Source organism: Coenobita brevimanus, chromosome 71, assembly GCF_032717465.1.
Source record: "Coenobita brevimanus isolate Jiangsu-jjx chromosome 71, ASM3271746v2, whole genome shotgun sequence".
Taxonomy (NCBI): domain Eukaryota; kingdom Metazoa; phylum Arthropoda; class Malacostraca; order Decapoda; family Coenobitidae; genus Coenobita; species Coenobita brevimanus.
Window position 1 is genome coordinate 959890 of NC_137024.1, and position 16548 is coordinate 976437.

Here is a 16548-nt window from a genome sequence, read left to right on the forward strand (position 1 = left end):
AGAGAGAGAGAGAGAGAGAGAGAGAGAGAGAGAGAGAGAGAGAGAGAGAGAGAGAGAGAGAGTTATGTGGTTAGGTTAGGTTGGGTTAGCGAAGACTGGAGGAATTAGAGAGGATGGTAAAGAGTAGAGAGCAAAAAGAAACAGAAAAGAGCAAGAAGGGAACGTGGGATTAGTGAAGGAGAGAGCAGTGAAAGGCGCTGCGTGAGGCCTAGGGCAGGGCAGGGCAGGGCAGGGCAGGGCGAGACAAAAGAGATTAAAACACGGCGGGTTCCAGTTCAGAGAAAGACTGCATAAGGCTGGGGAGAATATGGCAGGGTGTGAAATGGCAAAGTATGACAAGGGCAAGGCCGGACAGGGCAGGGCAGGACAAGGTAGGGCAGGGCAGGGTAAGGTAGGGAAAGGCAGGAGCAGAGCAGGGTGGGCGTGTGTGGGGGAGGCCAGGGTAAGTGTGCAGAGGGCAGGGGCATGGCAGGGCGCAGGGCAGGGATGTGGAGTCAGGGGAGGGCAAGTTAGTACAGGGGCAGGATAGGGCAGAGGTGTGTGGGGAAGGGCAAGGTAGGGCAGGGGTGTTGTGTCTGGTCAGGGCAAGGTAGGGCAGGGGTAGGGCAGGGCAGGACAGGGCTGAGGACGTCTGGGGCGGGTGACGTGTTCGTGTCGGTGTGCAGTGACTCGTGTGATGCGGGCAGACAGCTCCAAACCCAGCCTCCCTCGTTCCAACCCTCAACACTCCCCTCCCACTCATCACCCACTCACCACTCATCCCTAAACACACTCACCCACAAACACACAAACACCCTGGAGCCTCCCAAACACCCCCTCCTCCAAACTCGCTTAAAAAAATCCACAAAGTCCATAATCCCAAATCCACATACCAGGAACTTTCAGTCAGTGGAATTCGGACGCACCCAGCCGGAGTCGAACCCAGGACCCAGTTAGTTCTCAGACACGCATCAGGCGCCCCCGTGTCACCAATCAGCGGACATTTCACCAGGCAAACAGCGTAAAACAGTAATGGAGTGAGAGGCTGTGTCCATGAGGGAGGGGGTCGAGTTGGTAGGTACAGGTATGTGGGAGAGTGTGTGGCCAGGCAGAAAGAACACAAGGTATCACACACACACACACACACACACACACACACACACACACACACACACACACACACACACACACAGATGCGGAGTCTTACAAGAAAAGAGTAAGGAGTTCTGGCCAGAATAATAGTAAGAGGAGGAGAAGGAGGAGGAGGAGGAAAGAATATACTGCAGGAAGATATACCGGAAGGAAGAATGCTAAAATATTTTGCTCACAGACTCACAGACAAAGAAACAGACAAACAGCGGTAATTATAGCATCCAAACGACACAAACACCGTAAAAGTGAAGGGGTTAATAAACAAACTAAGTCGCTACGGGATAAGTGCTAAGAATCCTCCCCCTCCATGTAGAATATAAAGCTATATATTCATAGGTATTCACAGGTAGAAAGTAGATAGATAGACAGACAGATAGATAGATAAATAGACTGACATAGATAGACATGGTGAGAATCCCTGTCTATCGCTGCAACTGTCTTTATTAAGCGGTCAGCCCCCATACCCCCCCTCATACTACCCCCTCCTCACCTCCCCCCTCCCTCACACCACCCCCACCTCCATCACACTTACCCCCTCCCTCACACTTCCTCCACCCCTCTCTCTCAGACTAACCCCCCATCATCACACTTACCCCCTCGTTCACACTTCCCCCACCCCTCCTTCACACTAGCCCCACCTCCATCACACTTCCCCCACCCCTCCCTCACTCTACCCACCATCATCATCATCACTTACCCCCTCCTCATTACCCTCACCTCCATCACACTTACACCCTCCTTCACACTTCCCCTACCCCTCTCCCTCACACTACCCCCACCTCCCTCATACTTCCCCTATCTCTCACACTACCCCCACCTCCATCACACTTACCACCTCCTTCACAATTCCCCCACCCCTCTCCCTCACACTACCCCCAACTCCATCACACTTCCCCCACCCCCTCCCTCACACTAACCCCCCCTCTTCAAACTCAACAACAAAAAACAAGAATAAAAACAAAATGAAGCTCCTCGGTCCAAAAATGAAAAAGTAGTTTAGACACACACACACACACACACACACACACAGGCCACACACACACAGACACCACACATACACACACAGGCACACACACACACAGACACCACACATACACACACAGGCACACACACACACAGACACCACACACACACACACACACACACACACACACACAGGCACACACACAAACAGACACAGACACCACACATACACACACACACACACACACAAGCACGCACGTACATCGACACACACACACACACACACACACACACACACACACACAAGGACAGAAGGGATGGAGTGATGGGAAGGAAAGACACGGTATACGAAAGGAATAGAAGGAATTGACTGATAGATAGATAGATAGATGGATGGATGGATAGATTGACATGCAGCCAAAGATATAGCAATAGATAGATAAAGACAGGATAGACAGAAAATGAGAGAGAGAGAGAGAGAGAGAGAGAGAGAGAGGGGTCACAGCAGGTCCTAGCACCAGCCCTCAGCGCCCTGTCTACCTGGGGCGCCCACACTAATTACCTTACCTGCTTGGCGGGAGGAGGAGGAGGAGGAAGAGGGAGAAGGAAGAGGAGGAGGAGGAGGAGGAAAGAAGAGGGAGAAAGAAGAGGAGGAGGAGGAAGAGGGAGAAGGAAGAGGAGGAGGAGGAGGAGGAAAGAAGAGGGAAAAGGAAGAGGAGGAGGAGGAGGAGGAACGAAGAGGGAGTACAAAGGAAAGCAAGCAGCAACAGATCTTATAGTCCTCTCGAGGCTGTTTGTTGCAGAGAAGACTATGACTACGAGATCTAACTCTGCATGCTGAAGGATAAGGATAGTAACACAAGGAGGAAAGATGAGAAGGAGAGCAATACTGAGACCATCCCCAAACTCAGGCAATCCCGTGAAAGACAATTAAGGTGATTTTGACTTCATAAATTCCCCCCAAAACGCAATATAAGTATGGTTATGGCACTTTAAAAATATATTAATACGAGAGAGAGAGAGAGAGAGAATGCTACTGATAAAAGATAAGTGTCATGCTGCCTGTGAGATAGGGTGAGGTGTAGGTAGGTAGGTAGGGTGTAGGTAGGTAAGGTTTAGGTAGGTAGGTAGGTAGGTTAGTGTAGGAAGGTAGGTAGGTAGGGTGTGGGTAGGTAGGCAGGTAGGTAGGTAGGGTGGGTAGTGAGGTGCAGAGAGAAGTCAAGAGGTGGGGTGTGATGAGGTGGGGTGTGATGAAATGGGGTGTGGTGGGGTGGGGTGTAGAGAGGTGGAGTATGGTGGGGTGGGGTCTAGTGTGGTGGGGGGTTGCCACATGGACCCCAACCCCCCTCAACCCCTTCACTGCGGGGCGGGTTTGGCGTGGATCCTGCGGTAGTGGCAGATGGCGTAGGTTGCGATGGCGAAGAGGGCGAGGTAGAGCATGCAGACCGCCGCCCACACCCCCTCTAGGGACTCCACAAAGACACAGGAGCAGGGGTAACATGGCCCCTCTTCCGCACCCACACCCACGCCCGCACCCGCACCCGCACCGCCGCCAGAGCACAACATTCGCGCCCAGAAATTTTGGAGCGATTTCAGGAGGAGTTCGCACATTTTTGGCGACGCGAAAAAATAAAAAAAATAAATAAATGAATGAAATGAATAACAATCCCGCAAAACCACGCGAAACCGTGAACATTTTGGCGTCACTCAGCTGCCACACACACACACACAGACACACACACACACAAATACACACACACACACACACACACATGCCTTTTCCATTTTCTGGCTATGAATATGAACAAAAATAATACGAATCTCGCCAATATCGCCAAAAACTGTGAATATTTTTGGCGTGGTTCAGTTCCTTACGATCGAATTCATAAACAAAAATTCGCGTTTCTGATGATTTTTCGCCCATTTTTGGCGGGCTACAGGAGACGCCAAAACGCCAAATTGATCCAAAATCCTCGCCAAATTCGCCAAAATCATGAAAAAATTTGGCGAGATTTAGCTTAGATCTTACTAATAATACGTGTCAGTGCTGATGCTGGGGTCTTTAAATCTAAAAATAAATCGGTAAGGAAAAGGTGTTAGGGAGTCTCCTGAAACTGACGTCATTACGGGACAGTATTCTCGTCGTTAAGGAAGCTCCCTAACACCTTTTCCTACGCGATTTATTTTTGAATACGACTGGTTCATATAATTCTTATGGTGATATTGGAATGATTTATGTAACACTGAAGAGGACGGCATGGTGTAATAAGTCGCTTAGGAAGAGGTGTTAGGTAGCTTCCTTAACCTGGCGATTTTATTCCCTTTAATAAATCACTCATTATAAATTGTTACGTACCTGGGAGAAGTGGAGCCAAATGAACACCAAAAGATCTTTATTCCCTAACACCTTTTCTTAAGCGATTTATTTTGCTTATTACACCTTACTCTCCTTCTTCGACTAAAATCTTTCCAATATTGCCATACTCAGCATAAATAACGTACAAGAGGACACTAACCAGACATATCCAAAAATAAATCGCTAAGGAAGAGGTGTTAGGGAGCTTCCTTAACCGACGAGCATACGAACAAACAAACATACAAACAAACAAACAAACATCACGCCCTCCAGCAGACAGGGAGGAGGGGGTGGGGAAGGGGGAGAGTGGGTGGGGAAAGGGAGGGAAAGAGGGTGGGGGAAGGGAGGGGAAGAGGGTGGGGGAAGGGAGGGGAAGAGGGTGGGAGAAGGGAGGGGAAGAGGGTGGGGAAGAGGGTGGGGAAGGGAGAGGAAGAAGGTCGGGGTGGGGAAAGGGGGTAGACGGAGGGGGGGTAGCAGGAGTAAGACAAAAGGGGAGAGGGGAAAGGAGAGGGAAGAAGGGGGGGCAAACGTGGGAGGGGAGAGGATGGGAGAAAGGGGAGGGGAGAGGATGGGAGAAGGGGGAGGGGAGAAGGGGGGAGGGGACAAGAAGAGGGGAGGGGAAAAGAGGGGACGGGAAGTGGGTGAGGAGACAGGAGAGGATGGGGGCAAGGGGAGGGGAGGGGGGAACGAAGAGGGGAGGGAGGAGGGAAAGAGGGAGGGGGAGAACTGGTGGGGAGAGGGGGAGGGGAGTGTCGGGGGGAGGGGAGTGTCAGGGGGGAGAGGAGGGGGGAGGGTGTGTCAGGGGGAAGGGGAGGGGGGAGAGGAGTGTCAGGGGGGAGGGGAGGGGGGAGGGGAGTGTCAGGGGGGAGGGGAGGGGGGAGGGGTGTCAGGGGGTTGGGGAGGGGGGAGGGGAGTGGCAGGGGGAGGGGAGGGGAGGGGGGAGTGAGCCAGTAACACCCCAAACAACAGCTCCACAAATGCAGTTTTCAGATACTAACTAGGAGAGCAAAAACTGGGGCCAAACTGAGAGAGAGAGAGAGAGAGAGAGAGAGAGAGAGAGAAGAAGGGGAATGGTAGGGGGGAGGAGGGGAATGGGAGGGGATATAAGAGGAGATAAGGACGATATTCAGAGATAAGAGGTAAGCAATACACATCACCCGCTCTCTCTTGGCGAGGGAGGGTGTAATACAGGTGCCAAACACGTGTATACATCTCTTTACCCTCGACATTACTGAATCAATAAACGCACTAGAATAATTCGCCGAGGGACGGGTGTTAAGATCCCCGGCCGTATTCTCGTAGTATGTATGTATGTATGTATATGTAAGTATATGTGTGTATGTATGTATATGTAAGTATATGTGTGTATGTATGTATGCTGAATATCTACACACAAAAGAATGATTAAGGGGTAATCTGTAGAATAAGTCGCTGAGGAGGACGTGTTACGAAGCCCCCTATCCACCTTTGTTGTAGAGGGGGGTCCAAAAATAACTTCCCCTCTTCCACTCCATCGGGCACAGTCTGCTGGTGTGGGCGTGGGTGTAGCGGTAACGAATAAAATAATGCAGAGTAGACACTGATAACGCGCTGACTGAGCCGTACCAGGAACACATAAGAGGAAGAGGAGTGTTTATATGAAGAAATGTCTCCCAGCCTCCTCTTCTGTGGTCCCGTAACACTTTTTCCTGAGCGATTTACTCTGCATATTACAATTCATTGAAATATGCAACCTTGTCAATGTTTAACCGAGGCAACATACATACATACATACGTACATGCATACATACATACATAGTGTACACACAATACATACGTACATACAGAGTAAGGTGGGGTAAGGAAAATACAAAGGAATACATACATACAGACAGACACACAAGAATATGGTGATGAAAATACAATACATACATACATACATGAATACACACATACATACACACAACGGAAATACACACATACATACATACAAGAATACATACATATACAGGAATACATACATACATACACACAACAGGATTACACACATACATACATACACACAACAGGATTACACACATACATACATACAAGAATACATACATACATACATACAGGAATACATACATACATAAGTATAATACACACACATACATACACACAAGAATACACATACATATATAAAAGGAATACACACACACATACATACAAGAATACATACATACATAAATACAAGAATACACATATACACAGATACAACAGGAATACATATATACATACATACACATACATACAAAAACACGAGAATACACATACATACATACAAGAATACATACATACATACATACAACACCCGATACGGACAATGGAGGGTTGGCCCCCACGCCCCGCCCACCCCTCACCCAAACCAGCCACTCCCGGACCACCACCCTAGGGAGGCGTGGAGTTGCCAATTTTGCCAGAGATCGTGGTCTGAGGTGCCTTTTGGGTGTCCCTAACACTTCCCTGAGCGATTTCTTCTTCACATGATTAAGAGATGTGGTAACACATTTTCCTGGGCGATTTATTTTGTACATGACACCACGACAATTGTTTATTAGTGATGCGGATGATAGTGATAAATACTACTACTACTACTACTACTATTACTACTACTACTACCACCGCTGCTGCTACTATTACTAATAATACTACGACAACTACTACTACAATTACTATCACCACCACCATCACCATCACTACTACTACTACTGATACGGTATTACTGCTGCTGCTACTACTACTACTACTATTACTACTACTACTACCGACTAACAAACAACGATTTAACCTCTCTTATTACTCGCTTCTCCACTAACCTTCTCAAAACATCAGCAATTTTAACTGCTAAATTCTGAACACCAAGACGCGATGCAAACATGTCTTCATCGAGTTTGTGGCTTGTTGCATTGTCTTATTCATTACTTGGAGCAATTTCGATATAAGTCTCAATAGCAGTGTGTGACATGCAAAATAAATCGCTCAGGAAAACGTGTTAAGTAGCCCTACCAGAAATATAGGAAGATAAATAAATAAGGGTTCTAATTAACGACTATCAGTTACAAGGGCATCAATAAGGCTGACAATTTATTCTCAGTCCCAACATTCCCCTAGAAGACGACACCTCTAAGGCAAGAGAAAATAAGACCCCGTGTTTAGCAACCTTTACAATCACTTTCCGGCAACTTAATAATCATTTTGTATTTTACTGATGCCACTTGTATCGAAACTGAACTGATATACAGGGTACAGAAGAGAAAGCAAGGTGCAGAGATGGAAGATAAATCGCTAAGTAAGAGGAGCTAAGAATTCTCCCATGTCATTTACGGTAGACTAAGACTATCAATCAACATCTGGCAACTCTTACGTGGGCGGGGACCGTCACCCATTCTGAGCGTGGAGTGGCTGGCGGGCGGGGATGGGAGGCGCCAAATACAGGCGCTAGGTGGGCGGAGTTAGGCAACAGACTCGAGGTGGGCGGGACAAGAGGGTGTGACCGGGGTATAGAGTGCGGACCACAGTTACAGCTACACCGTGAGGGCAGAGAATTGCTGTGCCGCGCCATCACGTAATACCAACTGATTTGCTGTGTCGCACCTTCACGTATTTATTAACTCGCTCCCTCCTCCTCCTCACCCCGTTGACAGTTCTTCTCTAGTTCATCACTGCTCTCTCCGTGACGGCTGTGAATCGCTGCTGTGCCACTCCTTGCCTCCCCTGACGAATTTTTTAGCAGATTCTTGTTACCTTGAGACTTCGTTGAGCTTGAGAGAGACTTTGCGAAGAGGAGGGGTGAGATACAGCCTTCATGAACACCACAGCGCTGTCCTGAGCTGCAAAAATCGTCTGAAAGAAGCTGGAACGTACTGAAAAAAGACGTCACCGCACTATCGGCTGTTAGAAATAGCCTCTGAACGTCCAGGGTGCTTTCCCTATCGGTCAGCTGTCGGGGGTTGAGTGACAGGGCTATGGCTTTGTGTCTACCCCGGCTGGGCGTGAGTGTGTGAAGGAGTGAGGCGCTGTGCTACCCTTGTCCGATTATTTACGATGGTCAGCAGTGTAGCCTTGTGGGACGTCCGCTCGGCCATGGCAGCACGCACGCCGCTCAAACATTCCTTCTCCATCAACTCCATCCTGCCGGAGACCGCGCTGGAGACGCCCACACTGGACACCTCCGTTCACCTGGCGAGGGACGTGGCCACCCCCAAGGATGAGCTGCTGGTGGATGACGTGGAAATGACGACAGCCGACGACGACGACGAGGAAGAGGTTGACGTGGATATCGATGTGACGGGGGCGGTGAGTCCTGGACCCATGTCAGACTCTGAACCTGAGGACCAGAGTGACAAGGACAAGGACGCCAAGAAAGATGGAGACAGTGAGAAGAAAGAAGGAGAGGAGAAGAAAAAACACGAGAAGCCGCCGTTCAGCTACAACGCCCTCATCATGATGGCCATCCGATCGTCGCCGGAGAAACGGCTCACCCTGAACGGCATCTACGAGTTCATAATGAAGAACTTCCCGTACTACCGCGAGAACAAGCAGGGTTGGCAGAACTCTATCCGGCACAACCTGAGCCTGAACAAGTGCTTCGTGAAGGTGCCGCGCCACTACGACGACCCCGGCAAGGGCAACTACTGGATGCTGGACCCGTCCGCCGACGACGTCTTTATCGGCGGCACCACCGGCAAACTGCGCCGCCGCTCCACCACCGCCTCCAGGAACAGACTGGCCGCCTTCAAGCAGTCGCTGCTCGGCAGGTTTGGCTGCTACCCGCCCTTCACCCTCGCACCCTACGCCGCCGCCGCCGCCGCCGCTGGTCTCGGCGGGGCCCTGGCGCCAAGCTCTCTCCCCACCTCCCTCCCCGGGGCCCTCCCTGGTGCCTTCGCGTCAGCACCACTGTATCAGCAGGCCACCGCTGCAGCCGCCGCCGCCGCCGCAATATACCGCGGGTACACTCCATCATATTACTCCACCCCGCTGCCGCCCGGCCCCGCCCCGCTTACTGGCCCCGTGCCGCCCTCAGGCCTGCCCAAGCCCACCGCCCTCACGCCCGGGCCAGGCCATCACGCCGTCACTTCCTTCAGCGTGGACCGTCTCTTGTCTGACTCGCCTGTCACCGGTCCACCACCGCCGCCGTCCACATTAGCGGGTCCGTCACCCCTGCTGCTGGGGGGTCTGGGGGGCGCCGCGCCCGTCTCACCGTTTGAAATGTACCGCAGCTCCATCCTGTCCCAGGCCAGCCTCACACACAGCCTGGCCAGCGGGGGTGTCAGCCTCTCCCCCAGCATGGCCACTGCCGGGGCGGGTGTAGCAGGGCTGGGGGGCGGCACCCCCGGGCCCCCTGTCACCACAACCAGCAGTGGTGGTGTCGGTGGTGTCAGCAGCAGCGACGGTGCGGGTGCGGGCGCAGGTGCAGGTCGGGGGGCAGTGTTCAAGCCTGTGACGGTGGTGGCACGACCCAGTTAGTGTGGGGGGCGGCGCTCCTGCACTGTGTATATAGTGTATGTATCACGTGTGTACACTCCCTTCCCTTCCTTCATCACCAAAGCTGTACAACACTGTGTGTATAAAACGTTATAAATTATATACAAAAAATAATAATTATTGTCAGTAATTTGTGTTTTCTTACAGCCCTTACATCCTCTCTCTCACACACACACACACACACACACACACACACACGGAAACTGACAATAATACTTTTCCTCTCAATTTCCTATCACAAGCGGCCGTATTCTGAAATGGGGAAGCTCCGTGGCAAATTTTCCTAAGCGATTTATTTTGCATATTACACCACAACCAAATTTTCTGAATGTCTCAATTTCGAAATAAAAATCGAAAATACAGAAGACGATACGGAGGTGTAACGTGAAAAATAAATCGCTATGGAAAAAGTGTTGAGGAAATTTCACTTTTAAAGGATCCGCCTTATCGAATGTATGACCTCGGCGAATCCAGAGACGCATTTTCTTCTTTCCTCTGTCTGTCTGTCTCTCTCTCTCTCTCTCTCTCTCTCTCTCTCTCTCTCTCTCTCTCTCAAATAATAACAAAAATGCAGTTACTAGGGGAGAGAGGGCATGATAATTTTTAATATTTTTCCATCTATCTATTGCCAGGCGTCTTAATCCCGTACGGGGCGCCCACAAACAAATCGCCTCCATGTCGTCCTGTCCCCTGCCATTTCACTGCCCTTCCCCCTACTACTATTACTATTATTATTATAACTTACTACTACTACTACTGCTACAAACACTACCACTACTACTACTACCATTATTATTATTATTATTATTATTATTATTATCATTATTATTATTATTATTATTATTACTACTACTATTACTACAACTACCACCACCACCACCTCCACCACCACCACCACTACTACTACTACTACCACTATTATTATTATTATTATTATTATTATTATTATTATTATCATTATATTAACATCATCATTATTTCTATTATCATTATTATTACTACCATTATTATTATTATTATTATTATCATTATCATCATTATTATTATTACAAACAGACGATTTAATTAAGCTCATAATACCCACCTCTCTGAAGGGGTTAATAAAGGCAATATAAAACCTCTGAAATAAAATATAAATTAATGAATAAAAATAAAAAACCTAACTCCAAAAAAATCGTCTTAAAAATAAATATATAGAATAAATAAATAAATGAGTCATCGGAGTGAAGGGCTTGAATTTTTATCGGTATATTCTGGACCATTATTATTATTATTATTATTATTATTATTATTATTCTCCTCTTTTTTTCCCTCCTCCCCTCCTCCTCCTCCTCATCATCATCATCATCATCCTCATCATCATCCTCATCATCATCATCATCATCATCATAATCATCATCATCATCATCATAATCATCATCATCATACTTTTCCTCACCCTCCTCTCCTCTTCCTCCTCCTCTTCTTCCTCCTCCTCCTCCTCCTCCTCATCATCATCATCACCCCTACCTACCCCTAACCAATTAAAGACTTTATTACTATTATCAATTCGCTCGCTGGCATGCATCACGTCTCATCGTAACCCACCCTAACTCTAATTAACTCTCTCTCTCTCTCTCTCTCACATACACACACACACACACACACACACACACACACACACACACACACACACAACGTCGTCTCACTTTTAAGTCACTGAAAATCGACCTCATCCTGTGTGTGTGTGTGTGTGTGTGTGTGTAAGAGAGAGAGAGAGAGAGAGAGAGAGAGAAAACTATAGTGCGTATACTGTAGCCTGGCAAAAATCCGTAGCCCCCTTCAACTCAGCTCCCTATCACCTCTTTCTTAGCGATTTATTTTTGGATATGGCTGGTTAATATCCTTTGATACGTTATTTATGCAGAGTATGGCGATGTTGGAGGGATTTGTTTAGCACAGAATAGGAGAGTATGGTGCAATAAGCAAAATAAATCGCTCAGGAAAAGGTGTTAGGGAGCCAAGTGAAGGTAAGACTAGAAACCAAAGAGATTCATGCCTACTTTATGCAAACAGGATTTAAGCCGGTATTCCTGTTGGTTAAGGAAGCTCCCTAACACCTTTTCCTAAGCGATTTATTATGTGGATTACGCCTTACTTTCCTCCTCTGTTATATAAATCCTTCCAATCCTGCATAAATAACAGACAAAAGGATATTAACCAGCCATATCCAAAAATAAATCGCTAAGGAAGAGGTGTTGGGGAGCTTATTAACACCTTTTCCTAGGCGATTTATTTTGTGGATTACACCTTACTTTCCTCCTCTCTGTTATATAATCCTTCCAATATCGCCATACTCTGCATAAATAACAGTGAAAAGGATATTAACCAGCCATATCCAAAAATAAATCGCTAAGGAAGAGGTGTTGGGGTGCTTATTAACACCTTTTCCTAGGCGATTTATTCTGTGGATTACACCTTACTTTCCTCCTCTCTGTTATATAAATCCTTCCAATATCGCCATACTCTGCATAAATAACACAAAAGGATATTAACCAGCCATATCCAAAAAATAAATCGCTAAGGAAGAGGTGTTAGGATAAAAACAAAACTATATGGCGCTGGTTCCACTAGAAATTCGGCTCAGTCTGCCGGTGTGGGCGTGGATGTGGCAGAGGGAGTAACAAATACGTGAGGAGAGGTAGACATCAATAACCCTAAGTAACCCGTTCCCATATTTTCAAAGGAGCATCATCATCATCATCACCACCATCACCACCACCACCACCATCATCATCATAACCACCACCACCATCACCACCACCACCATCATCATCATCATCATCATCATCATCATCACCACCACCACCATCATCATCACCACCATCACCACCACCACCACCATCATCATCATCACCACCACCACCACCACCATCATCATCATCATCACCACCACCACCACCACCATCATCATCACAACCACCACCACCATCACCATCATCATCACCACCATCACCACCACCAACACCATCATCATCATCATCATCACAACCACCACCACCACCACCACCATCACCTCCACCACCATCATCATCACCACCACCACCATCATCATCACCATCATCATCGTCATCACCACCATCATCATCATCATCATCATCACCATCATCATCGTCATCACCACCACCATCATCATCATCATCATCATCATCATCACCACCATCACCACCACCACCATCATCATCACCACCATCACCACCACCACCACCATCATCATCATCACCACCACCATCACCATCATCATCATCACCACCACCACCACCACCACCATCATCATCACAACCACCACCACCATCACCATCATCATCACCACCATCACCACCACCAACACCATCATCATCATCATCATCATCATCACAACCACCACCACCACCACCACCATCATCATCATCATCACCACCACCACCACCACCACCATCATCATCATCATCATCACAACCACCACCACCACCATCATCATCATCATCATCATCATCACCATCACCACCACCACCACCATCATCATAACCATCACCACCACCACCATCATCATCACCATCATCATCGTCATCACCACCATCACCACCATCATCATCATCATCATCATCACCATCATCATCGTCATCACCACCATCACCACCATCATCATCATCATCATAATTATTCTCTTCATTTTCCTTATAAATTACCTTTCAGACAAAAATATTCTCTCGTCAAAATAATAATAATAATAATAATAATAATAATAATAATAATAATAAATCGTTTGACGTTGGCGATAATGTGACATAAAATTATCTGCATACGGAATTATAGTCTAATTTTATAATAATAATAATAATAATAATAATAATAATAATAATAATGATGATGATGATGATGATGATGATGATGATGATGATGATGATGATGATCATGATGATAATAATAATAATAATAATAATAATAATAATAATAATGATGATGATGATGATGATGATGATGATGATGATAATAACAATAATAATATACTGTAACTCCGGACATAATCGTTTCAATTCCAAAATATAAATAAAAAGAAAATCCGAATTTCATTTTCTTATCTTCCAAGAAAAAAGTCACTCAAAAAAAGCACTCTTTGTCCCTTAACGCCATTTAACATCCGATTTATTTTCTTTATTATTTTCTTACTTTTTTGATTAATTTTTGAAAGTGAGGAAATTCTGTCTTTATCAACCCTCTCCAAAATAAATAAATAAATAAATGTGACATATATAATTTCATCTTCCACTCTGAGTTATAAAGTAGCACCAGAATACGATGCTAGTCACGAAGAAGTGCTGGAGAAATTGTACTCCACTCCTTTCACTCCAACTTGGCCTAAAATTACCATCTCTCCATAGTGCTGAGTTCCAGCGATAGAGTAGCACTAGAATATGATGCTAGTCACGAAGAAGTGCTATGGAAAGGATGCAGTGCCGTAGTATTGTCTTTTTCTACCAGCTACGTGTAATATGGACGAAAATCTGGGCCAAGGTGAAAGAATTATCGTAGTAGTGGTAGTAGTAGTAATAGTTGTTGTAGCAGTAGTAGTAGTAGTAATAGTAATAGTTGTAGTAGTAGTAGTAGTAGTAGTAATATGCTTTATTATTGCCGGTATTATTTTTATTATTATTATTATTATTATTATTACTATCATTATTACTGATACTACTACCACTACCACCACCACCACTACTACTACTATTACTACTAATGATAATAATAATAATAATAATAATAATAATAATAATAATAACAATAATAATAGTACTACTACAACTACTAATACCACTACTACTGCTACTAATAGTGCTACCACTACCACTACTACTACTACTACTACGTGAAGTCAGCTACAGAAGGACGAAAATCTGGCCCAAGTTAAGGTGAAAACACTATAGACATCTTGACGTAGCGGGTCTTGCAGCAGGAAGCTCCCTAACACCTTTTCCTAAGCGATTTATTTTGCTTATTACACTTTACTGTCTTCTGTGTCACATAAATCCTTCCAATATCGCCATACTCTGCATAAATAACGTACAAAAGGATATTAACCAGCCACACCCCAAAATAAATCGCTATGGAAGAGGTGTTAGGGAGCCTCCTGAGAATACGAGGAATTCATCCATGTTCCAGGTGGCATAATGGCTGTACCTAACACCTTTACCTTAGCGATTTATCCTCCTTATAACACCGTAACGTTGTTGTTGATATTTATAATTATCGTTTCAGATTTGATGTGCCTCTCTCTCTCTCTCTCTCTCTCTCTCTCTCCTTCCTCGCCTCTCTCTCTCCCTCCTCACCCCTCTCTTCCCCTCTCTCACTCCCTCCTCACCCCTCTCTTCCTCTCTCTGTCTCCCCCAACTCCCCTGACCTCTCTCTCTCTCTCTCTCTCTCTCACCTCTCTCTCTCTCTCTTCCCCTCTCCCTCCCTCCTCACCCCTCTCTTCCCCTCTCTGTCTTCCCCAATTCCCCTCACCTCTCTCTCTCTCCCGTCAGTTAAGGATGCTCCTTAACACCTCTCCCTAAGCGATTTATTTTGCTTATTACGTTATTTATGCGGAGTATGGCGATATAAGAATGATTCAGGTAACACAGAAGCGGACGGCAAGGTGTAACAAGCAAAATAAATCGCTTAGAAAGAGGTGTTAGGAGCTTCCTTATCCGATACAGGCCCTGGTTATATCGGCAAAATAAATCGCTTAAGAAGAGGTGTTAGGGAGCTTCCTTAACCGACACGGGCCCTCGTTATATCGGCAAAATAAATCGCTTACGGAGAGGTGTTAGGGAGCTTCCTTAACCGACGCGGGCCCTCGTTATATCGGCAAAATAAATCGCTCAGGAAGAGGTGTTAGGGAGCAGATTCTAGTGTTAATTTCATGTTAGCAGTACATCCATTCCATAGCACTTCTTCGTGACTAGCATCATATTCTTGGGTTATCATCTCGTTATAGTTCAATGAGAAAAATAATTACTGCCTACTTTGTGAACAGAATTATTATTATTATTATTATTATTATTATTATTATTATTATTACAGTAGTAGTAGTAGTAGTAGTGGTAGTAGTTGTTGTTGTTGTTGTTGTTGTTGTAGTACCGTATTATTATTATTATTATTATTATTACAGTAGTAGTAGTAGCAGCAGTAGTAGTAGTAGTAGTAGTAGTAGTTGTTGTTGTTGTTGTTGTTGTAGTACCGGAGTATTTTTATTATTATTATTATTATTGGTGGTAGGTGGTGGCGACCATCATCCACTCACTTGATGTAGTGCTGCCTACTTCTTCCTTAGCCTGTATCAGTCTTTTTCTGTGCCTGCCCTCCTCTCTTCCTATTTCTCGCATCTTTCCTGTCACTTCTTATTGCTTTTCTTTCCTTTACAGGTGGCTTTACATTGAGTGACAAGCCCAATGGTTTCCTGTAAGCCAAGAAACCATTTACAACGCTGGGTGGTAACCATATAACCAACCCATACGTGCTGCCTACGTGTCAACAAGTGGGTTGGTGGAGGGTTAGTGCCCCTCCCCGTAAAACAAATAACTCAAAGTCAAGTGGCC

The 16548-nt window shown here is 46.1% G+C and overlaps 1 protein-coding gene across 1 annotated transcript; it reads left to right on the plus strand.

Annotated features, from left to right (window-relative positions):
* The first annotated feature begins 8515 nt into the window (after window positions 1-8515).
* LOC145406609 (uncharacterized) lies at window positions 8516-9937 on the plus strand. Its single transcript, XM_080277685.1, has one exon. The coding sequence runs from the start codon at window positions 8516-8518 to the stop codon at window positions 9935-9937; it is 1422 nt and encodes a 473-aa protein (XP_080133811.1).
* The last annotated feature ends 6611 nt before the right edge of the window (window positions 9938-16548 follow it).

Excerpts from the sequence above, each read along its gene's own strand:
- LOC145406609 (XM_080277685.1), top strand. The coding sequence starts at position 8,516 with ATGGTCAGCAGTGTAGCCTTGTGGGACGTCCGCTCGGCCATGGCAGCA.